The sequence below is a fragment of the Balaenoptera acutorostrata genome, chromosome 1 (assembly GCF_949987535.1).
Source record: "Balaenoptera acutorostrata chromosome 1, mBalAcu1.1, whole genome shotgun sequence".
NCBI lineage: Eukaryota > Metazoa > Chordata > Mammalia > Artiodactyla > Balaenopteridae > Balaenoptera > Balaenoptera acutorostrata.
This window is the reverse complement of record NC_080064.1, coordinates 82,145,840-82,171,555: the sequence shown is the minus strand read 5'-3', so window position 1 is coordinate 82,171,555 and position 25,716 is coordinate 82,145,840. Positions and strand designations below refer to the sequence as shown.

At 36.6% G+C, this 25,716-nt stretch overlaps 1 protein-coding gene across 8 annotated transcripts in view; it reads left to right on the top strand.

Annotated features, from left to right (window-relative positions):
- EVI5 (ecotropic viral integration site 5) overlaps positions 1-25,716 on the top strand; it is a 231,103-nt gene that overhangs the window by 83,816 nt on the left and 121,571 nt on the right. For 7 of the 8 annotated variants that reach the window (XM_057554966.1, XM_007169594.3, XM_057554961.1 and 4 more), the window contains exons 3-9: positions 1,663-1,852; positions 2,506-2,730; positions 3,554-3,628; positions 7,614-7,739; positions 9,205-9,348; positions 10,283-10,372; positions 10,478-10,575. In XM_057554966.1, the coding sequence (XP_057410949.1) occupies positions 1,663-1,852; positions 2,506-2,730; positions 3,554-3,628; positions 7,614-7,739; positions 9,205-9,348; positions 10,283-10,372; positions 10,478-10,575 (948 nt within the window). The remainder of the gene's footprint in view (positions 1-1,662; positions 1,853-2,505; positions 2,731-3,553; positions 3,629-7,613; positions 7,740-9,204; positions 9,349-10,282; positions 10,373-10,477; positions 10,576-25,716) is intronic. The other variant, XM_007169596.2, reaches the window with a different exon arrangement.

The window sequence follows — 25,716 nt, the reverse complement described above, 5'->3', positions numbered from 1 at the left end:
TGGGCTTTAGAGCGTAGGCTCAGTAGTTGTGGAGCACGGGCTTAATTTCTCCGCGGCATGCGGGATCTTCCCGGACCAGGGCTTGAACTCATGTCCCCTGCATTGGCAGGCGGATTCCTAACCACTGCGCCACCAGGGAAGTCCTAATAATTTTTTTCTGATAAAGAATATTTATAGCAAAGAGTTGACCCTGAATTTGGCTGTTTTGTTTTTCTGTTCCTAGAAATATTGGGGACATTTTATTTAATTTATTGTTGCCATAAAAAATGTATTAAATTATCCCATGAATAAGGATAGAATGAGTACAGTTTATATTACTGTGTTATTGAATATGATTATCCGGTATTTGAACATATTTTTTAATATGGGGATTTTGATTTTATTTCAATTAAGTCAGTGTTCAGTGTACTTTGTATTGAGCTAAATACAAAGATGATATAAAGGGATATAAAGATGAGCAAGATATAAATCTGGCTCACAAAGGGTGTTTTTATAATCTGCTAGTTATAATTTGACTCATATGTTTCTTTTCTTAATTAGTTTTTATATATCATAAATTAGTATTGGGAACATTTCTTGTCTAAGCAGATGATTTTCTGAAGGAGTTGCTGGAAGTAAATAGCCATGTTAAATACCCAAATAGATGTTTTAATAATCTATTGAATGACATATAATTTACATCTTTATAATGATAGAGCCACATTTTTCCAGCCTTTTTTTTTAATAGCCTCTGTACATGTGAAAGAAATAATGGATTTGATGTTGTAATGAGTCATGGAATGGATCTCTGAAATTATCTTAACCCATCATTCTACAGATAAGGAAGAGGCCTTAAACAGGGCCTTAAGAGTAAAGACATTTCAGTTTAAAAGCGCAAGTCCAATGATAAATGACAGCTGTTAGTTGGCCTGAGTTTTTGGGAGATAGTAGGGATTATGGAGAGTTAGTGGATTAAAGTCCTTTCTCATTTAAAGGGAGAAGCTCCTATTCTGCTACATCCTGTTGTTTCTGTTTAGGAATGTGGGCCTAGTTTTGCCCTATCTTTTTATTTTTCAAGAGAATCCAGAATTGTAAATAAATATAAATATATGTGTATATAAACAGATAAATGAAATCTTCTAATTTTAGTTTTAGTTAATTATTCAGTTTTTTACTCAAATATTGCATGGGCCAAACAAAACACTTTTTTTTGGGCAGGTTAGTTATGTATCAGTAAAAGCGAAATGAAAAAAGACTAGGGATTTGATTAATTTGTGTGTCTGCCTTACTTTTTTAGCCCTAGACACATTGTAAACATGATAGGGTTAGTTCTTCCATAGAATTGGTTATACCTCTTCCAAGTACATTTTTTTTTTTCCTGAAGCCCTCCCAATCACTTTTCTCACGAGAAGATTTCTTTTAATTTGAATTTTTAGTGGTGTTGAAGGGAAATTATGAGGGGACTAATAGTAAAATATTTAACATAATTTACTATTTCAAATTTTGAAATTGCTATGCTTAGTAGAAAAAATACAGCAGTTAATTTTATAGATGCCGACCAAATATTATTGAAATTATATGTATTTTAAAACCATGGCTAAATTGCAGTAGTGAAACTGTTAAGTATCATCATGTCATCTAGTGTCACAGTGAGATGTTGAGCAATTTTTAATTATGTTTTAGATTGTTAGAAACAGATAGTAAATCTTTAAGATCTGTAAATGGATCAAGAAGAAACAGTGGCTCCTCCCTTGTATCAAGTTCATCAGCCTCCAGCAACCTCAGTCACCTTGAAGAAGATTCTTGGATTCTTTGGGGAAGAATTGTTAATGAATGGGAAGATGTGCACAGAAAGAAGGAAAAGCAAGTTAAGGTATTCATATTCTTTGCTTAAGTCCTTCCTCTTATCCCAAAGGGCATGAGGCATCAATTAATAGAGGATTAAAAAAAATCAGATTCTAGTACTTCCCAAGTGCTATGATGAAGAGGTCTGCTTTATGTATTTGTGCCCATAGAAGTTTTGGTTTGTAGCTATCAATTGTTATAGAGGTCTCCTAATTGTAGAAATATATAGCTGAAAATTATTTTAGATATTAAATTCTCTTATTTTATAGAGTCAGAAATGGAAGTTGTGGCATCCTACATTCTTCAGTTACCAGTATTTTACTTTTTTTGTTTTAAAACATAAAACAGCCCTTTGAAAGATGATGGGTACAGTGCCATCATTCACAGCTCTGCAGATTATCAGGTCCTTAATACCTTTAGAGGCCATATTCTGAGTGAAATGACAGGAATTTATCCATGGCATTGTTGTCCCTCTGATCAGAACAGAATATACCCGTATCTTAGCCAAATCTTAGCCTTGGTTAAAAAGTTCCCTAGTCTTATTATAAAAGTAGCTTTGTGAATTATAAATTTGAGAAAGTCATCTACTCTACTCCAACCTCCAATAAGTCTTCTTTGGCTTTCAAGGTAGGAAGCCTAAATAAGTCACTTAAACATTTTTATTTTTATTTTTATTTGTAGGAACTTGTTCGTAAAGGGATACCCCATCATTTTAGAGCAATAGTTTGGCAACTTTTGTGCAGTGCACAAAGTATGCCAATTAAGGATCAGTATTCAGAACTCCTGAAAATGACCTCACCTTGTGAAAAATTGATCCGAAGGGACATTGCTAGAACTTATCCTGAACACAATTTTTTTAAGGAAAAAGATAGTCTTGGACAGGAGGTTTTGTTTAATGTAATGAAGGTAAGTTCTATTTATTCATTTTTTGAGATGAAATGAATTCTCAGGAGGTTGAAATTAAACATTTCTCATAATGAAGTATGAACTCTCACCCCAATAATCAGTTGCTTTGGCAATAAATTTGACTTTAGCATAATTTTGGCTTTAATTCTGACGCTAGATTATTGTCTAGTTTGGAGAACTCTTAGAAAATTCCTCACATTGCTTGGTATTAGTTGAGTGAAATCAAATAACCTATAAATCACTATACATACCATAGAGAAGATCGTCCATGAAAATGAATAATTCACCTTCTATGAGTTTCACAGTCTGGGAGCAAATTTTTTGCTTGCTGTGGCCAGCATTGCTAAGAGCTCTTAGCCCTTAAAAGTGTGCGCCATTGTAATTTTTTTTCCAGTGTTGCCTTTTCCCTTTGCATAATTCCTTTTCCTTCTAGCTACCTCCGTGAAATATTGATTTCTTGTTAAATCATTTCAATTTTATCAGTGCTTTACCTTCATCCTACTCTAGTTTTGATTTTTGTCAGATATATATTTTTAATGATTTTTAAGCTTTGTCACTTTCCTGAGTACAAATTCCTTTATTTTCTTGTCCTTCGGAGCTGTCAGTTGCTAATTGGGAAATCATCAAAATAAAATTTTATGTAATAAATCATTTGGTTTTAAAATACTTACAGGATAGGATAACATCTACAACAAAGCAAGCAAGAGCTTCTCTAAAAAATAAATGGTCTTTAATCCACCTTCTTACTGTCTTTAGGCTTTTAGAGAAGGAAGGTATGATATATCATGTTAAAGTATTTTGAACAACATTTTTTACTTTTTAGGCATATTCTTTAGTGGATCGTGAGGTTGGTTACTGTCAAGGAAGTGCTTTTATAGTTGGATTGTTGCTTATGCAGGTAAGTTAGTATAAGTATTAAATGTCCAATTAAGTTCTTTATTAAAGTTGGAGAACTTAAAAATCATCCTTGTTTTAGTAAGTGGATATTGGGTATTTCCCCCTAAACATAGTCTAAATAGTAACATTTAGTTTGCATTTTAAAATATTAAAAGTGTTGAAAATAACATACAATAGATATCCTGCCGCTAAATCAAATTTGACCTTACCTACATTTGGACCGTAATATTCTACTAAAGCCTGTATCTACTTTTAAATCTTAACTTAAATGTCAGTATTCAATGAGGAATAAACTTTTCCCAGCCAAGGAGGACTGATTAAAGTGTTGGTATGAAAATCTTATTTATGGAACTTCCCTGGCGGGTTCTATCCCTGGTCGGGGAACTAAGATCGCACATGCCGTGCGGCGCAGCCACAAAAAAAAAAAAAAAAAAGAAAGAAAGAAAAGAAAAGAAAATCTTACTTATGATGTACAACGTCTTTGGAAATTTATACAGTAATTTTATTTGTCACAGAGCTGAGGGCTTGTTATGCCTGTTTTACTATAGGCTCTAAAATAGAGGTACTCAGTCACTTTTACTGGCCTAGGGATATAACATGTATTTCCATTGGCAGTGACTTATTTTGGGTGGGGTATTTTCAGAAGTCAAGGACAGGGACGGTCAGTCATAGCTTTGAAGGGAAATAGCATGTTGTGTTACCTCTTCAGCCTTATTGAAATTTTTAAAAAAAGTCTATCATACTCTATATTTAGTCTCAGACTAAAATATGATCTGAAAAGAAACCTTGGAGATAACTTCATTTGAGTCTTGTTTTTGCAACTCAGTTCTGCACTGAGTTCAGAACTCAGTGATTCTTATTAACTCAGTTTCGTAGAGAAGGTATGTAGCAACACATTGCTGTAAGACTCAAGTGTGCAAATTTCTTTATAATAAAAGGAATGACTGTAAAACAACTGGGTGATTGTTCTTCATATTTATATTTTACTTGGTGTCACACTTTTTCATTTTGTGACTATTGTTTCAATCTTGTTGAGAGGGACCCAGTGATAGTATTTTTTCTACCTCCTTTTGGTCTTTTATTCAATCATTTCAACTTATTTTTTTTTAATATCACCATTTTTAAAACCTTCTCCCAATTTCTATATCAGTGCTATTGCGGAGGAGAGAGGGAATGACTTATTTGATATATTCAGAGGAGAAGAAGTTCTTAGAAGGCAAAAAAGGGAGATGAATTGACTCATTCTCACTGTGACTGGAGTTGAGGGGTGGAGGGAGAAGTGGAAAGGGGAAGGTAGTTGTGGGAGATGAGTTTGGAGAAGTAGTAAGGGCCACATCATGTAGGACCTTGTAAGCATTTTGACTTTTACTGAGGATATGGGGCGGCACTAGAGTGTTTTGAGCAGTGGAGTGATGTGATCTGATTCATACTTTAAAAGTATCACTCTGGGGCTTCCCTGGTGGCGCAGTGGTTGAGAATCTGCCTGCTAATGCAGGGCACACGGGTTCGAGCCCTGGTCCGGGAAGATCCCACGTGCCGCGGAGCAACTGGGCCCGTGAGCCACAGTTACTGAGCCTGCGCGTCTGGAGCCTGTGCTCCGCAACAAGAGAGGCCGCGATAGTGAGAGGCCCGCGCACCGCGATGAAGAGTGGCCCCCGCTTGCCACAACTAGAGAAAGCCCTCGCACAGAAACGAAGACCCAACACAGCCATAAATAAATAAATAAAAAATAATTAAAAAAAAAAAAAAAAAGTATCACTCTGGGATTTGAACCTCAGGTGGTGTGGCCCTAGAGCCTGCACTAGTAACTACCTGCCAGGATCATTGGAGGAAAGGAGTCAAAGATCTGCTAGGCCAGGGAATTAATCCTCATGAAAATGAGTGGAGTTTGGGGCTGGGGGTTGATCCAGAGGTTTGTAGATGCTGCAAAAAAGAGGAGTAAAGGGTAATATCTGCTGATATATGTTTCAGAGGGAAGGGGTAGTTAATGCAATGGCAATGAGGCGTTGAGGTCCAAGGAGGGACATGAACCTCTCTACCCCAGGCCTCTTCCAGTGCTCTGGGAGAGAAAACAGCCACCTCAGGAGAGAGCCAGGTTTCGGTGTTGAAGTATTCTTCGGGGGAATCAGGTTTCACTTAGAGAAAGACAGTGAAAGAACATTTGGTAAACAGATTGAGGGTATAGGTAGGATATTTTGTTGATGGCGTATTATCAGTTTTAGAAAGTACTGTGGAGAAGGTTTCGGGAATATTGGAAATGGGGTTAAATTATGGGAGCAATAGAACCAAGCACATGGGATGAGAGTTCTGAGATGTAGGGTTTCTTGTAGTAACTGATATAAAAATCAGTGGGGCTATAAAGCTTGACAGGATTAATAAGGATGGTCTCCAAGGCAAAATTGTGGCTATGTATGTTGGGAGGAAGGAAGTATGGGTTTTGCCAAGAATAACTCTTGGCTCCTGTCCATGGCTGTGTCAAGGCCAGGAAAAATGTATTGTTAATAAAAGTAGTCTTCAGTAAGAAGAGTGCCTAGAGACCCTTTGAGGTTTCGTCTTTTGAAACACACTGGTATAATGTGAGTGAATGAACATGAGAAAATTTTATTTTAAGAAAGGCCACATGGGAATTCCCTGGCGGTCCAGTGGTTAGGACTCCACGCTTCCACTGCAGGGGGCATGGGTTCCATCCCTCGTTGGGGAACTAAGATCCCTGCATGCCGTGTGGCAGGCCAAAAAAAAAAGACCACAAAATAATTTGTATAAGTGTTATGTCCCTACATATTCTTATTACAGAGCTTTTACGTTCATTATCTTAGTTGATATGATTATCTAGTGAGTTACACATAAAATGTGAAATTGGAACCTTTAAAACTCTAATTACAGGTTTTTTAAAAACTTATTTTATAAGTTCTTTTAACACTTACGCCATATTGTTTCTGCTTGGAACCCTTGAAAGGTTTCCTGTCTCACTTAAGGTGAAAGTCCAAATCCTTACAGTGGCTTCTAAAATCCTATGTAATTTGATTCCCTGTATTTCTCCTCCATAACCATACTTTCATTTGTAACATTACTACTAATTTAGTAGTCCCCTATTCGTTGTTCCTTGAGCATGCCAATCGTGATTCCATTTCAAGACCTTTGTATTATTCTCCCAGAACTGTTCTTTCCTCAGTTGTTCCCTTACTTCAGTATTTTGCTCACATGTTACCTTATCAAGAGACTTTCCCTGACCTATCTATATATAAATAGCAGTGTAGCTCCCCGGGATTCCCTGTTGCTATACTTTGTTTTATTTCCATAGCACTTCTCACCATCTGACATATATATTTAATTGATTTATTCCATGTATTATCAATTTCCCCCAACTAGAAGGTTCAACCTCCTTGAGGGTAGATACTGTTTATTTTGTTCACCGGTATATACTCAGAGAGAGAGAGAGAAGTATCTGGCTTTAAATGAATATTTGTTGGTTGAATTCATGAGTTAGGCAAGTGAGGCAGCTAGTCTCAGAGGCTGTAAGATTTGTCTAACTTCTCATTGTCGGTGATAGAATGGGAAATTAGAAGCTTCTGATTTCTAGTCCATTGCTCTTAATATTGTACCACATGGCACTCAGGATTGACATATATACACTACCATGTGTAAAATAGCTAGTGGATACATGCTATAGTGCACAGGCAGCTAGGATCGGTGCTCTGTGACAACCTAGATGGGTGGGGGGATGGGGGGGATGGGGGGGATGGGTGGGAGGAAGGTCCAAGAGGGAGGGGATATAGGTATACATATAGCTGACTCACTTCATTGTACAGCAGAAACTAACACAACATTGTAAAGCAATTATGCTCCAGTAAAAGAAAAAGTTAATGACAATAAAAACCAAAATAACAACATTGTTTATAGTTGGATGGTTACTTAGTTTAAATGTATTTAGCTTATTTGCGTATCACAGAACTTTAACCTATGTTGCTTTTTTCCTCCTAATGCAGATGCCAGAAGAAGAAGCTTTCTGTGTATTTGTTAAATTAATGCAAGATTATAGACTTCGTGAACTTTTTAAACCAAGTATGGCAGAATTAGGCCTTTGTATGTACCAGTTTGAATGCATGATACAGGTAAAAGTGTGGTGTTAACCAAAAACATATTGCCTTTATATTTTTTGTCATCTTGGTTTGAGTGACAACTAAGCAAATTTAATGTTAAAAGCATTAAAGCTATTGAAAAAAGCCCAGTGTTTTAATCACATCATCATTTGTTGTTCGGTTAATCCACAGTTTAGACCTACTTCCCAGCTAGGCACTGTCTGCAGGTAGATCACAGTCTGGAACTTGACTACAGTTTTTATATTCAGACCTTAAGCATTTGTGCCAAATATAGTATATCATAACCTAGATGCATGAATTTCTTTATTATGCCATATTGTATCCTATTATTTTACGTAGACTATGCTCTCTTACAGAAGCCCATGACATTTGGACACTGACATCAATTCATTTCCTTTGAGACTGTCTCTTTTATCTCTTTCAGTCCTCTCCCCTGCCTTTCCCTTTTCATCACTTTTTTTGCTAGCCTGTAATCTTTTAAAAAAATATTGTTTCTATCCTTTTGTGTTGCTAGTTTAAGAGTCAGAGTTTTAGTGACTGTGTGAGGGTGAAGAGGAGGAAGAGAGGAATCAGAACCAAGTAAAAAATACCTTTGAAATATTTCATCTTTCTGGATTTAATTTTTATATTTATATATATATAAATAAATTTACTATTTTGTCCTGTAATGTAATGGTAGAAATATTCTTCATTTACTTAAATTTCAATTAGGTAAGCAGAGTTTAAGAATATAGGTTAATCATTCAGCTGGCATAAGAGCCATTTTCACAAGTCTACGTTTCCCTGGCAGCCTTACCCACAGCAATTTTAAAATCCTCTATCTTTTCTGTGTGTGATGAGACGAAGGGGATATACAAAATGTTTTTACATTTTAAAGTAAAAGACAAAGTAGGTCTTGGTGATTCTTAATTTTTTTTTTTGAACTAGTAAGCTTATTTTTATCACCCTTAAACTCCCTTGGTTTATTTTCAGTTAATGTGTCATTTATGTTCTGAATTACTAGAGTGTTGAAGTATCTGTATTTTGGGTGAGAAGGTAGGAAGCTTAGGATAGACCACCAATGGTAGCTAGCACCTGAAAGTGTTTCAAGATAACATTTCTTCCCCTTAAAAATTTTTTTTGGAAATATTATAGTTTATAGAAAAGTATAGAAAATATCAGATACCCATGTACCCACAAATAAGATTAAAGAAATATAAATTTTTTCCTTATTTATTGTAATTTTTCTTTTTATTAATAAATCATCAAAAAGTTCCAAGTTTTTAAGGTCCAACTCCACATCCTTTTTCCCTTCTTTCTTTTCCAGACAATAACCACTATCCAGAATGTGTCAATTTCTGCCTCTTAACTCTTCCATATGATGCCTAAATTTTATGTTTGTGTTTGCGATCGGCTACTTTAGTATGTATACAATGGTCTGGCTTAAAATACTCAGTTTTACCATGTTTTAACTAAGAAATTCTTTTCATCTCTTCAGGAGCATCTTCCAGAACTCTTTGTGCATTTTCAGTCTCAGAGTTTTCATACCTCAATGTATGCATCATCTTGGTTTCTGACTATCTTCCTTACGACTTTTCCACTACCAGTTGCAACAAGGATATTTGATATCTTTATGTCTGAGGTGAGAGCCGGGCAATGAGGCGAACGATAAAGGAGATGCATGTGTTCCATGCTAAACTGCTTACCTGGATAATCTCATTTAATCCTATAACAACCCTATCAGTACTATTCATCTCCCCATTTGATATATGGTAGATGAGAGATGAGGAAGCCGATATTTAGAGAAAGATTAAGTAGCTCGTCTATGGACACATAAGTGGTATAGTAACCAGGATTCAGATGTAGGCATTCAAAATCTGGAACCCACACTCTTAATCAGACCTCTGTTTCACCTCCTTTTTGATTTAGTGAGAATTAGTGAGGGGTAAAATTTACCTTACAGTTAATATTGTTGCGATGCATCTGTTACCCAAAGAGGAAGAAGTAATGAGTATAATTAAGTTTCTTCTATCCCATGAACACCTTGCAGGCAGTCCTTTTAATTGTCACTGATATGTAGTAGTGATCCTTTGTCTTGTATATTTTGAGTGAGAAGGTAGGAAGGTAAGGATAGGTGATCAGTGATAGAGAGCACCTAAGAATATTATTAATTGTTATTAATTACATCTTGGGAAGATCAGTTTGTATAATGTAGCTAAATTAGGTTAGTCTGGAGCCAGCAAGCTATGATTCATGTACTGATCTCTTCTGGTTTGCATGCCAAATCTATCCTTCCACTTATTTCTGTAAATAAAGTTTCTTGGAACATAGCCGTGACCATTTGTTGATGTGATGTCTGTGTCTGCTTTTGAGCTGCAATGGCAGGGTTGATTATTTGTGACAGCAACCATAGGGAGGGCTCATAAAGCCTAAAACATTTGTTCTCCAACTCTTTACAGAAAATGTGTGCCCACCTCTGTTTAGATCCCTAAATGTTTACCTTAGTATTCTTTTGAATGATTAGTTTTTGTTTTGGAAGAATAAGACAAATTTGACTTTATAATTTGATTCCTCAGGGTTTAGAAATAGTGTTTCGGGTAGGATTAGCGCTTCTTCAAATGAATCAGGCAGAACTGATGCAACTCGACATGGAAGGGATGTTACAGGTAAGCCAGGCCATGATTTCTTGAATGTCTCTAGATTTTACTATTAATTAATTGATAATAAATGGTACTAAGTCATTCTTATGTTTTTTTCCTATTGTATTTTAGCACTTTCAGAAGGTCATTCCACATCAGTTTGATGGTGGTCCAGACAAATTAATCCAGGCAGCTTACCAAGTCAAGTATAACTCAAAAAAAATGAAAAAGTAAGTATTTTATATATATATATATATATTTTTTTTTAATATTTTTTAAAAACTTTTTTTGGGTTTATTTATTTATTTATTTATTAATGGCTGTGTTGGGTCTTCGTTTCTGTGCGAGGGCTTTCTCTAGTTGCGGCAAGTGGGGGCCACTCTTCATCGCGGTGCGTGGGCCTCTCATTATCATGGAGTATTTTATATTTTGTTTTTTTAGTTATGGGGGTTTGTTGATGCATTTAGGAAATTAAATGGAAGAAGCAAAACATTCTAGTGGTGAGTGCAGATTTCTTCCTCATTTTATTGAGCTGTAATGTTTTATTTGGTGGTATTGGTTTCAATATAACCTAAATTTAATATTGGAATTTCATAGTGCTCTAGTGGTGCATGGGATTATTGTGTATTACTTTTAAAACTCCCCTTCCCATTCCACATTGATTAGAATTAGGAACCTGGTAAGTGTATATATGTGAGTGTGCTGTTATTTTAGAAACCGCTTTTGTGGTGTGGTCTAAGTCACTGACATTCTTTTCCTCTTAGTTGATCCCAGTTTATCACTTAAGTTCAAGATTAGCATAACCAGCAAGATAGGCATGAGGTATGCATTAAGTTAAAATTTTGTTTACTGTGTATTACTTTCTAGTGAAACTTTTCTTTGAATATATTTCATAAAACTTCAAGATATGCAGTGTTGGCCTGTAAAGGTTAATTTTTGAAATATGATAAAGGTGTTAATTAAGAACAACAGTTCTTACTCTTCTAGCTTCCAGCAATTAAATAAATCTTAGCCTGAGGTCATTGTTAGCATTCCTGACACTTGTTCTCAGTATCTCTGCTGCTGCAACATGAAATTACATTAACATGTACAACGTATTCCCATGGAGGTTCCTACTCCAGAAATTATATTAGAATATGAGTAAGAATTATGTTATTAAAATTAGTTGGTTCTAATTTGCAAAAATACAATTTATCATATTCAACTATTATTGTTAATAAATTACCTGTGAAATTTCTAATAACCAATCACATCACACCATCATTTTGAGACATTACCGACCGAAAAGCTGTTCTGTTCTATAATTGATAAAATCTTAGGAGCCATCTCAATTTCTGCCTGTTGACCTTAATTTAAAAATACTTTATTTGGACTTCCCTGGTGGCGCAGTGGTTAAGAATCTGCCTGCCAATGCAGGGCACACGGGTTTGATCCCTAGTCTGGGAAGATCCCACATGCCACGGGGAGCAACTAAGCCTGTGCGCCACAACTACTGAGCCCGTGTGCTACACCTACCGAAGCCTGCGTGCCTAGAGCCTGTGCTCTGCAACAAGAGAAGCCACCGCAATGAAAAGCCCACGCACTGCCACGAAGAGTAGCCCCTGCTTGCCGCAACTAGAGAAAGCCCGTGTGCAGCAAAGAAGACCCAATGCAGCCAAAAATAAATAAATCAATAAATGAATAAATAAATTTATTAGAAAAAAACTTTATTGCTAAAAATTGCTAATCATCATTTGAACCTTCAGCGAGTTGTAATCTTTTTTACAATAGTAACATCAAAGATCACTGATTATAGATCACCGTAACAAATATGCTTCTGTTTTCTTTCCCTTCCTTTTTTTTTCTTTTGTTGGTACTTCCCTTCCTTTTCTATTGCAGTATCTACTTCTTACTGCATTGACTACTTCTTAGTGGTTAATAGTTGTTTATGCATATTCTGGAGAATAATACTTTATCAGTATTAAAAGATGAGTGCCATCCATTTCTACTCCATTTCTACTATCACTCTCAAAATGTAATGAACTTAGACTTGGACCTGGCTCTGAAGAAGGTTCAAACTTCCTGTGGGTAGGGTAGGATGGTGGCAGAACAGAAGTAAATAGGCTATTACATTTACAGTCTGGTAGATGTCAATATAACATGTTATTAATATAACATGTAAGAGATGCCTAGCCTATGTGTCTTTAAACTGCATACACAGTCTAGTCTGTTGGGGCCCAGGAAAATGTTCAGAGCATGGTAACTAGATTTTCAGTTTCCATTTATATTCTTTCCTAACTTTTATCTGCCCTGATAATATTCCTATGGTAGAGGTATTTTTACTGAGTTCAAGCTTGTAGTACTCGCCACACGACAGGCCAATAAATCGAGAGACATGGTGTTGGGGCAAGGAATAGTGACTTTATTTGGAAAGCCAGAAGACCAGGAAGATGGTGGACTGGTGTCCCAGTGAACCGTTTTACCTGAGTTAGGATTTAGGTCTCTTTAATACTAAAAGGAGAGAGTGTGTAGCTGGTTGTTGCAGACTTCTTGGTGCCAGAATCCTTTGTTCTTGCAGCTGTCCACCTGAGTCTAGTCACAATGTTCCTGTCAGCCCTCAACAAGACAAATGTTGTTCTCTGTTCTGCAACTTTTTATCTCTATATGAATGGAAAAGTGTTATATTGATACTTTTAAAGATCAAGCCTGGGAGGCAGAGCCTTGAGAATGGGCTCTCATGTATATTTTAGGCTATAGGCAACATCCTTTTACAAAGGTGCAGAACCAGCATAACTAAGAACAGGCAACAGAACTCAAAGGTTAGAGCTAAAGGAATAGGTCCAATTTGGAGTCAGGTTTGTTCTTCTTCATTACAGTATCTTTGTTCTCCTTTCTAGCTCCCCTTTTACAGTCTGCCTTCTACCACTTTATAAAAGTAAGGCAATCCTGTCACACACCAGTTCTTACTGTGGTACATTACTTTGGGATATAAAAATCTCTGGGGTACCAAACAAAAGGGACAATTTCAGAATGCCTTGCTACAGAAGGAGTGTGCCCTTAGAGAACAAAGCACGAAAAATCAAATAGAGCAGCTTCTTATTTCATCCAGCTGACAAATGCTTGGCAAGGCTGCCTTATCTTGCTTATATTTAGAATTGAAAAATAGAATGGTGGTTATGGGGTTATGTATTAACATATACTTATTTGAGTTGAAAAAGAACATGAACTTTAGTGATAGAGAAAGTAAATATAATTTGACTCATTGGTTAGTAACAGTGACTGCCTTTGCTGCTTAGGTTATAGAGTAGACATCCATAAATTGAATAAATCTCATTTAAAGTTTTAGTGAAAAAATTTAAGCATATATAAATCATATCCTTTGCAACTGTAGGCACTTAAGTAACAAAAAATTTTTAGACTTCTTTAAAGTATATAAGGGGCAACATTCTTTTAGCAGGTACATGAGAAAAAAAAGTTGAAGACCACTGACATGGTTGGATAGGAGGATGGCAGAAGATGAAGATTCAGGTTGTTTTCTGAAGGAGAGGGCACCAGAGTATACTTTTGAAGAACTTACGTTTCCAATTGCTGGGGTTAAATGATGACTACAGAGAGGGAGTTCCTCCTTTGTGGAACTTACAGAAGTGCAGACGACTGACTTTGAGATATAAAAACCTCTGGAGTTCCAAACAAAAGGTACAATTTCAGAATGACTTGCCCCAGAAGGAGTGTGCCCTGAGAGAGCAAAGAGAGAAAAGTCAAATGGAGCAGCTTCTGAACAAATATACAGTATCATGTCCATCAGTGGCAGTGCCATGAAGGAAAAGTAAAGGAGGATGAAGGACATGGAAGTGATGGGGTGCTTTTTTAGATAGAGAACTCAGGGCACACAGACTGATAAAGCACCATTTGAGCAGACACCTGAAGGAAGTGAGAGAGGAAGCCATGTGGTTATCTGGGCAAGTATATTTCGTGCTGAGAGAGCAGTAAATGTAATGAATGAAATAAGAATGATTGATATGTTTAAGAACAGTAAAAAGCCAGTGTGACTGTACCATAGGCAAATGGGAGTGTAGTAGGCAGTGAAGTTTGAAATGTGGCGGGAACCTAGGGGTATTTAAAGCTGTGCTATCCTGTATGGTAGCCACTACCTGTATGTGGCTATTTAAATAGAATTAAAGATTCATTAAATCAGTTCTATTAGCTGTGTTTCAACTGCTCACTAATCACTCACGTGTGGTTTAGAGGTTTCTTTAAGATATGAATGTTGCAAGCAATCAGTCTTAGCCTTTGGCTTCTTTTGTTGTAATTTTTATTTTGGTATCCTTTTAAACTTTTTTAAAAAGTTACAAATATACTACAAGGAACTCCCTTATGCCACTTATCCAAATTCAACAATTGTTTACATTTTGCCCCATTTGTTTTATTTTCCTCCCCCCCCCCCCACACATGCATATATATAAATAAAATAATATGTGTGTGTGTGTAAGTAAAATCCATACCCATTATTTTTGGGAGGACCCATTTTAGAGTAAGTTGAGATATTGTGCCCTTTATCCTTAAATACTTGAATATGTACTTCCTAAGAACAGAGCTTTTTTTTTTTTTAAAGCTGAAGTCAGCAGTTAATCAAAATCAGGAAATTATCATAGATACAATAGTATTCTAATCCATAATAGAAGTTCAAATTTTATCACTTGTCCCAATAATATTCCTTACAACAATCTCCTCCTCCCATCCCCAACTTCTACCCACTCCCCACACTTAATCCCTTACCCCCTGGGTCCTGTATCCACTCCAGACCCTCCAGGATCGTATATTGCAATTTGTTTACTTATTTATTTATTTAAAGGTTTAATTTTATTTATTTTTGGCTGTGTTGGGTCTTCATTGCTGCATGCGGGCTTTCTCTAGTTGCGGCGAGCGGGGACTACTCTTCGTTGTGGTGCACAGACTTCTCCTTGCGGTGGCTTCTCGTGTTGCGGAGCACGGGCTCTAGGCGTGTGGGCTTCAGTCGTTGCGGCATGCAGGCTCAGTAGTTGTGGTGCACGGGCTTAGTTGCTCCGCGGCATGTGGGATCTTCCCAGACCAGGGCTCGAACCCATGTTCCCTGCATTGGCAGGCAGATTCTTATCCACTGCGCCACCAGGGAAGTCCCATGTATTGCATTAAGTCTTCCATGTTTGTATTGTAAATAGTGTCAGTTCAATCTCCTTTAATCTGAAATGCTCTCTCAATGCTTTGTGTTTCTCGACCTTGATATATTTGAAGAGTACAGGCCAGTTATTTTGTAGAAGATCCCACAATTTCGGTTTATCTAACATTTCCTCATTATTAGATTCAGGTTGCACATTTTTGGCAGGTATACCAATAATATTGTGTCTTCTCGTCAATTTTGGCTTGTCTCAATATTGATGATGTTACCTTTTTCAGAAAAAATCAATTATTTATTTATTTTTAATTTTTTATTGAAATATAGTTGATTTACAATGTTGTGTTAGTTTCAGGTGTACAGCAAAGTGATTCAGATATATATATATACACACACACAGACACATATATATGTATATATATATATTCTTTTTTTACATTCTCTTCCATTATAGGTTATTACAAGATATTTAGTATAGTTCCCTGTGCTATACAGTAGGTCCATGTTGGTTATCTATTTTATGTATAGTAATGTGTATATTTTAATCCCAAACTCCTAATTTATCCTCCCCGCTTTGGTAGCCATAAGTTTGTTTTCTATGTCTGTGAGTCTATTTCTGTTGTATAAATAAGTTCATTTGTATCATTTTTTTATATTGCACATATAAGCAATATCATATGCTACTTAGCTTTCTCTGGCTTACTTCAATTCACTTAGTATGGTAATCTTTAGGTCCATCCATGTTGCTTCAAATGGCATTATTCCATTCTTTTTTAAGGCTGAGTAATAGTCCATAGTGTGTATGTACCACATCTTCTTTATCCATTTATCTGTTAATGGACACTTAGGTTTCTTCCATGTCTTGTATTGTAAATAGTGCTGCTATGAACATTGGAGTGCATGTATCTTTTCAGCTTATGTTTTTCTCCAGATATATGCCCAGGAGTGGGATTGCAGGATCATACAGTAGCTCTACTTTCAGTTTCTTAAGGAAGATGATGTTAGCTTTGATCACTTGGTTAAGGTGATGTCTGCCAGATTTCACTACTATAAAGTTATTATTTTTTCTTTTATGAGTCAGTAATTTGTGTCAAGGTACTTTGAGATTATATAATATCCTGTTCCTTACCTAACTTTCCCTCCCCATATTTGGCTCTGTTTATGATTGTCTCAACTCCCTCATTCCTTCCTTATTAATTGGCATTCTAGTGTAAGGAAGAGGTTTCCCTTCTTTCTCTTTTTAGTTATCTCTTTGCTTGCTTGCTTGCTTATTTATTTATTTATTTATTTATATCTGTGCGAATCCACTGAGTCTTTTTTTTTTTTTTTAAGAACTACTAGGTGGTTTTCAGACTGGTTTTTGAGAAGCCCTGTGTTTGTTTGTTTTTAATTAATTTGTTTGTTTTCATTTTTTGGCTGTGTTGGGTCTTTGTTGCTGCACATGGGCTTTCTCCAGTTGAGGCAAGCAGGGGCTACTCTTTGTTGCGGTGCGTGGGCCTCTCATTGTTGTGGCTTCTCTTGTTGCAGAGCACGGGCTCTAGGCGCATGGGCTTCAGTAGTTGTGGCACACGGGCTCAGTAGTTGTGGCTCGCGGGCTCTAGAGTGCAGGCTCAGTAGTTGTGGTGCACGGGCTTGGTAGTTTCTCCCCAGCATGTGGGATCCTCCCGGGCCAGGGATGGAACCCATGTTCCCTGCATTGGCAGGCGGATTCTTAACCACTGCACCACCAGGGAAGTCCATTGTGTCTTATTTTATTTGGTGAATTATAGTCCATTACTCTCAAGTTGTCCCTGCTTTGTCCACTGGGAACTCCTTCAAGCTGGCTGCCGTGTCTTTTTGACAAGTTCCCATGATTCTTTGAGAATTCCCTTACTTTTAGGGCAACAAAATATTCCAGATTCATCTTGTACCTTACTTCCTTCTACACAGGAAAAAGGCATTTCTCCAAAGAGCCTTGATTACTTTTGGTAAGCCTTTGAAATGTAGTCTGAAGGTAATGGATAGCCACCTAATCATTTTTTTTTAATATAGTTTTTTTTTAAGAGTATAGTATTTTTTTTGTTTTATTTTATTTATTTATTTATTTATTTATTTTTGGCTGTGTTGGGTCTTTGTTTCTGTGTGAGGGCTTTCTCTAGTTGCGGCAAGCGGGGGCCACTCTTCATCGTGGTGCACGGGCCTTTCACTGTCGCGGCCTCTCTCGTTGCGGGGCACAGGCTCCAGACGCGCAGGCTCAGTAGTTGTGGCTCACGGGCCTAGTTGCTCCGTGGCATGTGGGATCTTCCCGGACCAGGGCTCGAACCCGTATCCCCTGCATTGGAAGGCAGATTCTCAACCACTGCGCCACCAGGGAAGCCCTAGCCACCTAATCATTTTAACTCTGGGAATGACATGATCCAAATCAACATTTTTATTTTTATTTTTTAAAATTATTATTCTTTAAAATAAATAAATAAATGTTATGTATTTATTTATTTATTTTGGCTGCGTTGGGTCTTCGTTGCTGTGTGCGGGCTTTCTCTAGTTGAGGCAAGTGGGGGCTACTCTTTGTTGCGGTGTGTGGGCTTCTCATTGCGGTGGCTTCTCTTGTAGAGCACAGGCTCTAGGTGCACAGGCTTCAGTAGTTGTAGCACGTGGGCTCAGTAGTTGTGGCTCGCAAGCTCTAGAGCACAGGCTCAGTAGTTGTGGCACATGGGCTTAGTTGCTCCATGGCATGTGGGATCTTCCTGGACCAGGGCTCGAACCCATGTTGCCTGCATTGACAGGCCAATTCTTAACTACTGTGCCACCAGGGAAGTCCCCCAAAAATACCACTCTGGTAATAGTGTTTAGAAAAGATTGAGTTAAGAAACTGACAAGTAGCAAGAACAATTAAAAGATTCCTCTAGTAATTTAGATAAGCCATAACAAAGGCCTAAAAATACTACCAGTGAAGGGAGAATGAGGGAGCTTTGCAGCTACTTGGAAGTAGGTTTGCAGAAACCTGATCACACCTCAGCCAGGTGATCAAGGTCAACATCAACAGTGGTATCCTGTTGATAGTTTATACCTTTGATGTGATGTGATGAAAATGGGACTTACCTCTGTGGTCTTCCTCCCCCAAAACCCATAATACCAGTATAATCATGAGCAAAGCATGAGACAAATCCCAGTTGAGGGACATACTACAGAATACCTGATGACCAGTACTCCTCAAACTGTCAGGGTCATCAAAAACATGGAAAGTCTGAGAAACTGTCCTAACCATGGGACTTTAAGAAGACGTGACAGCTAAATGTAGTGTGGTATCCTGGATGGGATCCTAGAGTAGAAAAAGGACATTAGCCAAAAATTTTGGAAACCTGAGTAAAGTATGGACTTTAGTTGTTAATAATGTATTAATATTGGTTCATTAATTGTCATAAATGTACTATACTACTGTAAGATGTAAACCTAGGAGAAACTGGGGATGGGGTCTATAGAAACTCTGTACGCTTCTAATTATTTTGTAAATCTAAAACCGTTCTAAAAAATAAAGTTTATTTTAAAAAATGATCAGTGCAGATGAAAAAGTAATATTGAATTTTAGAGCAGTGTTAAGGTGGTTGAATTGAACATGCTTGGTGACTGAATTGGGAAACAAGGATTAAATGATAACTCGTAGTGTTTTTTGTAGGTTTGTGAATGAGTAATGATGACATTTATCACAATACATTACAAAATATCTACTTCACAGTAGTCATTTGTGAAGGCTGTAAAGTTATTTCAACAGTGCAGCCATTGTTCAAAATGTTTCGCACCTTTTTAGAATCAAAATTTTTTGGATATCCTGTATTCTTTTAGACATACCAAAGTAAGAGACATAGCAGTGTAGCAGTTAAGGGTGTGACCTTAGGCAAGTTTCTCCTTCTTTCTAAGTCTCAAAATTGGCATATTGCATAGTCACTGTGGACAGAAGATTGTGAAAAGATGGCGGAGTAGGAAGCACCAGGAATCTGTCTGCCACCTAGACAATAGTTGGCACTGCCAGAATCTGTCTGATGTTAACTATTTTGGAACTCTGAAGTCTATTGAAGACTTGTAACTTCTAGGGGTAGGCATGGTAAATTGCAGTTAATTTGATCAGTTCAGGTCTTAGCACATTACCCATTCTCTGCCCCTTAGCCACTGACAGGCAGCTGTGCTTGTATTCCTGGAACAGCCTGCATGCAGCTTGTGGGAGTCAGGGTGAGCAAAAAAGACCGTGTCCTCCACATATTGGGGATCTGTGCTCTGATTCCTGATCACTGTTTATGATCGGACAGGTGCAAAGAAGTTGTTGTTGCACATCTCCCCATTGATGTTGCACCTCTCTCCACTGTTGTTGCACCTCTTCCTCTGGCTGAAGAGACTGCCAAGAGATTTAAAGGGCTTGTGCCCTTTTCTCCCCTTCATTTTTTTCTTTTTCCCCTTTTGGGAGCCAGACACAAAAGACTAGCACGTTCAAAAACAACTGCATATATGGAGAAAATTAAAACGTTACTGTGCATGCCCAAGGGAGAGGCTCAGAAAAGACCTGCGGATACCATAAGTTTACAGCTCAGGTTGGTCATCAACACAGAGACAGCCTATAACAATCAAAAAGACAAAAACAATAACAAAAAATCCCCCAGCAAATCCTGGGGAGGGGGAGAATCTGATTTTCAGAGTTACCACATTACTAGATTCAAATGTCTAGTTTTCAACAACAAAAAAATCAAGGCATGTAAAGAAACAGGAAAATATGACCCATTCAAAGGAAAAAAATAAACTGTATCTGAAGGAGACTTCATGGCAGATTTGGTAGAGACTTTAAAAGATGCTCAAAGAAATAAAGGAAGATGTGGGAAAAGTAAAAAAGAGGTATGAACACAATGGAAATATCAGTAAAGGGATAGAAAATCTAAAAACAAACCAAAAAGAAATTCTGGATCTGAAAAGTACAATAACTGAAATGAAAAGTTCACTAGAGTGATTGAAAGGCAGATTTGAGCAGGTAGAAGAATAAGTGAACCTGAAGATAGGATACTGGAAATAACTGAGTTTGAGGAACAGCAACAACAAAAAAGACCCAAGAAAAGTGAACAGAGCCTGAGGGACCTGCGGGATACCATCAAGTGGACCAACATACACACTGTGGGAATCTGAGAAGGTGGGGTGGAGGGAGAGAATGTTTGAAGAAATAATGACTGAAAACTTAACAAATTTGTTGAAAGACATGAATATAAACATTTAAGAAGCTCATTGAACTCCAAGTAAAGCGATGTGAAAAAGACCCCACACCAAGACACATTATAACCAGACTTGCAAAAGGCAAAGAGAGAGCAAATCTTGAAGGCAGCAAAAGAGAAGCCAGTCATTATGTACAAGGGATTCTCAATAAGATTATAAACATACTTCTTATCAGACACTTTGGAGGCCAGAAGACAAGTGGGCCTTCATATCCAAAGTGCTAAAAGGAAAAACAGACAGGAATCCTGTATCTGGCAAAACTGTCTTTCAAAAGTGAGGGAAAAATCGAGACATTCCGAGGTGAATGAAGGCTAAGCTCGTTATCACTAGATCTGCCCTTCAGGAAATACTCATTCCTGCAGGATGAAATGAAAGGACACTCACGAAACAGTAACTCAAAGTCATATTACAAAATGAAGGTCTTAATTAAGGCAAACACATGGGCAATTATGAAAGCTATTATTATCATAACAGTGGATTGTAACTCCACTTTTTGTTTTCTACATGATTTAATAAATTAATACATTTTTTTAAAAAGCAATTATTAGTCTAAAAGCTACTAGTATTGTAATTTTTGTTTGTATCTCCAAGTCTTGTTTTCTGCATTATTTAGGAGACTAATAGATTTAAAAGAATCATTAGTTTGTGTTTTGGGGCACACAATGTATAAATACATGTTTTTGTGACCAGTAACCAAAAGCGGTGGGAAAGAAGCTATAAAAGAGCAGAGTTTTTGTATATTATTGAAGTTAAGCTGCTATAAATTCAAATTAGAGTATTATAACTTTAGAATGTTAATATAATCTCCATGGAACCCCAAAGAAAATAACAATGGAATATACACAATAGGAAATTAGAAAGGAATTTAAGCATTTCACTACAAAAAAACCGACTAAACACTAAAGACAACAATAATGCAGGAAATGAGGGACAAAAAAAGCTACAAGGCATATAGAAAACAAATAGCAAAATGACAGTAAGTCCTTCCTTATCAGTACTTACTTTAAAAGTAAATGAATTAAACTCTCCAAAAGACATAGATTGGCAGAATGGGGAAAACCACATGATCCAACTATATGTTATCTACAGGTGACTCATTTTAGATCCAAAGATGCAAATAGATTGAAAGCAAAAGGTTGGGAAAAGATATTCCATGCAAATAGTAAACAAAAGAGAACAGAGGTAGCTATAGTAATATCAGACAAAACAGACTTTAATTTTAAAAGTTTCCAAGAGACAAAGACAGGTAATATATATTAATGAAAGGTTCAATATAGCAATAGATGTAACAATTATAAACATTTATACGCCGATGACAGACTATCAAAATATGTGAAGCAAAAATGGACAGAATTGAAGTGAGAAATGGACAGTTCTACAGTAGTAGTTGGAGACTTCAATATCCCACTCTCAGTAATGGATAGAACAGCCAGAGAGAATATAAGTAAGGAAATAGAGGACTCACCACAATAAACCAACTATATCTAATAGAGATACACAGAACACTCTACCCAATAACAACAACACTGTTAAGTCTCAGTAGATTTTAAGAGATGTACAAAATATCTTCTCCAGCTGTAACAAGTTGAAGTTAGATATCAATAACAGAAGTAAAACCGGAAACAGCAATTTTTTTGAAATTAAACAACACACTCTTGAACAACCAATGGATCAGTGAAGAAGTTTTATTTTTCAGTAGCATCAAAAGAAATACTTAGGAATTAACTTAACCAAGGAGGCGAAAGACTTGTACAGTGAAAACGTCAAAACATTCCTGCAAGAAATTAAAGATATAAACAAATGGAAACACATCCCATGTTCAAGGATTGGAAGACTTAATCTTGTTAAGATGTCAATACTACCCAAAAAGATCTACAGATTCAGTGCAGTCCTTATCAAAATACTGATGACATCTTTTTTGCAGATAGAAAACCCCATTCTAAAATTCATATGGAACCTTAAAGGACCCCAAATAGCCAAAATAATCTTGAACAAGATCAACAAAGCTGGAGGACTCACACATCCTGATTTCTAAACTTACTGCAAAGCTACAGTAATCAAAACAGGTTGGCACTGGAATAAAGACAGAAATAAGCCCTTACATACATGATCAAATGATTTTTGTCAAGGATGCTGAGGCCATTCAATATGGAAAGGACTGTCTTTCAACAAATGGTACAGAGAAAACCGGATATCCACATGCGAAAATATGAAGTTGGACCCTCACCTAACACCATATGCAAAATTTAAGTCAAAATGGATCAAAGATCTAAATATAAGAACTAAAACTAAAACTCTTAGATGAAAACATAGGGCAAAAGCTTCATGACATTGGATTTGGCAATGATATCTTGCATATGACACCAACGGCACAGACAACAAAAGAAAAAATAGACAAACTAAAGTTCATGAAAAATTTAAAATTTGGATATTAAGAGGTAAAAACTTTCAGTTACAAAATGAGTCCTCAGTGTGAAATGTACAGTGTGGAGACTGTGGTCAGTAGTTATATAATAGCTTTGTTAGGTGATCCTTTTGAAATGTATAGGAATGTCAAGTCACTATGTTGTGTACCAGGAACTAACATAGTGTTGTAGGTCAGTTATATTTCAGAAACAAATAAGCTCGTAGAAAAAGAGATCCGATTTGTTGTTACTAGAGATGGGGGCCAAGAGAGGGGGAATTGATAAAGGCAGTCAAAAGGCACAAACTTCCAGTTTTTAGATAAATAAATACTGGGGGTGTAATGTATAACATGATAAAGATAGATAACACTGCTGTACATTATATATGAAGGTTGTTAAGAGAGTAAATTCTGAGTTCCCATCACAAGGAAAAAAAATTTCTTTTTCTATTTTAAGCCCTAGAGCAGAACAACTTTAATTTAAAAATATAACAGGTTGGGGCTTCCCTGGTGGCGCACTGGTTAAGAATCCGCCTGCCAATGCAGGGGACAAGGGTTCAAGCCCTGGTCTGCGAAGTTCCCACATGCCGCAGAGCAACGAAGCCCATGCGCCACAAGTACTGACCCTGCGCTCTAGAGCCTGCGAGCCACAACTACGGAAGCCTGCGTGCCTAGAGCCTGTGCTTCGCAACAAGAAAAGGCAACACAATGAGAAGCCCACACACCTCAACGAAGAGTAGCCCCCGCTTGCTGCAACTAGAGAAAGTACGCAGGCAGCAAGGAAGACCCAACACAGCCAAAAATAAATGAAGTAAATAAATAAATAAATAAATTTTTAAAATCTATATGCGGTAATGGATGTTCACTAAACTTATTGTGGTAATAATTCATGATGTATATAAGTCAAATCATTATGCTGTACACCTTAAACTTATATGACGCTGTATGTCAGTTATATCTCAATAAAACTGGAAGAAAAAATAAAAATAAAAAATTCAGAAATGTTCTATCCATTAGAGGCTCATAAAATTTAAAAATAAAATTTTACTGTACTTTGAGAAAATTTTTGTGTATTCTAAGACACTCAACAGAAAAAGGCAACCCACAGAATGGGAGAAAATGTTTGCAAATCACATATCTGATAAAACATTAATATCTAGAATATATACAGAACTCTTAAAACTCAACAGCCAAAAACTAAACAGCTGGATTAAAAAATGGACAATGAATTTGAATAGACATTTCTCCAAAGAAGAGATATAAATGGTCAATTAGCACATAAAGAGACGCTCAATGTATGGTATAATATGGGTGAACTATGGGGACATTATGCTAAGTGAAATAAGCCAGTCACAATAGGACAAATACTGTATGATTCCACTTATATGAGATACTTAGTGTTGTCAGACTCACATAGACAGAATGTAAAATGGTTGTAGCCAGGGCCTGGTGAGAGGGGGAAATGGGGTGTTATTGTTTCATAGGTACAGAGTTTCAGTTTTATAAGATGAAAAAAGCTGTGGACATGATGGTGGTGATGGCTGCACAACATTATAAATGTATTTAATACCACTGAATTGTACATTTAAAAATAGTTAAGATGGTAAAGTTTGTTATGTGTATTTTACCACAGTAAAAAAATGTTCTGTGAGATAAATGAAATTATACATAGTAAATAATAGATTCTTGTCCTTTGAGGGAGAACTTGATTTTTAAAGAAAGCTATAAGTTATGTGGGGCCTGGTTATTATTTGGAGGGTTTAACTTGTTATTAACATTTTTGATTGAGAGTAAGATATAAAAATAATTTGGTAGAACTAATTTTTGGATGGCCGATAATTTTTTAAGAATAATTTTGTGTTTATAGTAGAGTTGCAAAAATAGTACATTGCATTTGTTATTTCTTACTCTCCTACAGTCCGTGACAGTTGTTCAGTCTTTTCTTGTCTTTTCTGACCTTGGCACTTCTGATGCGAGCTGGTCAAATATTTTTTAGAATGTCCTTCAATTGGGGTTTGATGATTTCTCTTGATTAGGTTGAGGATATGCATTATTGGTAAGATACCACAGAGGTGAGGTGCCTTTCTCAGTACATTTTAACAGGGGGTGTGTCATGTCAATAGGCATTACTGGTGATGTTAACCTTCATCATTTGGCTCAGATGCTGTCTGCTAAGATCCTGTACTATAAATTTACTATTTTTTCCTTTGTAATTAGTAAATATTTGGGGAGAGATACTTTGAGACTGTGCTTAAACTTTTACCCACTAATTTTAACATTCATTCATTTTTCTTGCCTATGGCAGTTATTTATTGTGGAGTTCTAATGGTGATTTTTATATTTGCCTCATTCTTTCTACGTTTATTAACTGGAATTTTTTTGTTAGGAAGAGTTGTTCCTTTTCTCCCCTTAGAAATTTCTAGTCAAGTTTAGTTAAGACCCAGTTGAACTTTATCAGTGTATTTTAATTTGAGAAGGAGGGGTTTGTGCTTCTTCTGTAAGTTAAGGGCTGAATAGAATCTCTAAACTCATTTCTCTGGTGCTTTATAGCATTTTACTTTCTAAAGTTTACTTTTGTGTGGTTCTTATATTTGTTATTTTTGAAGT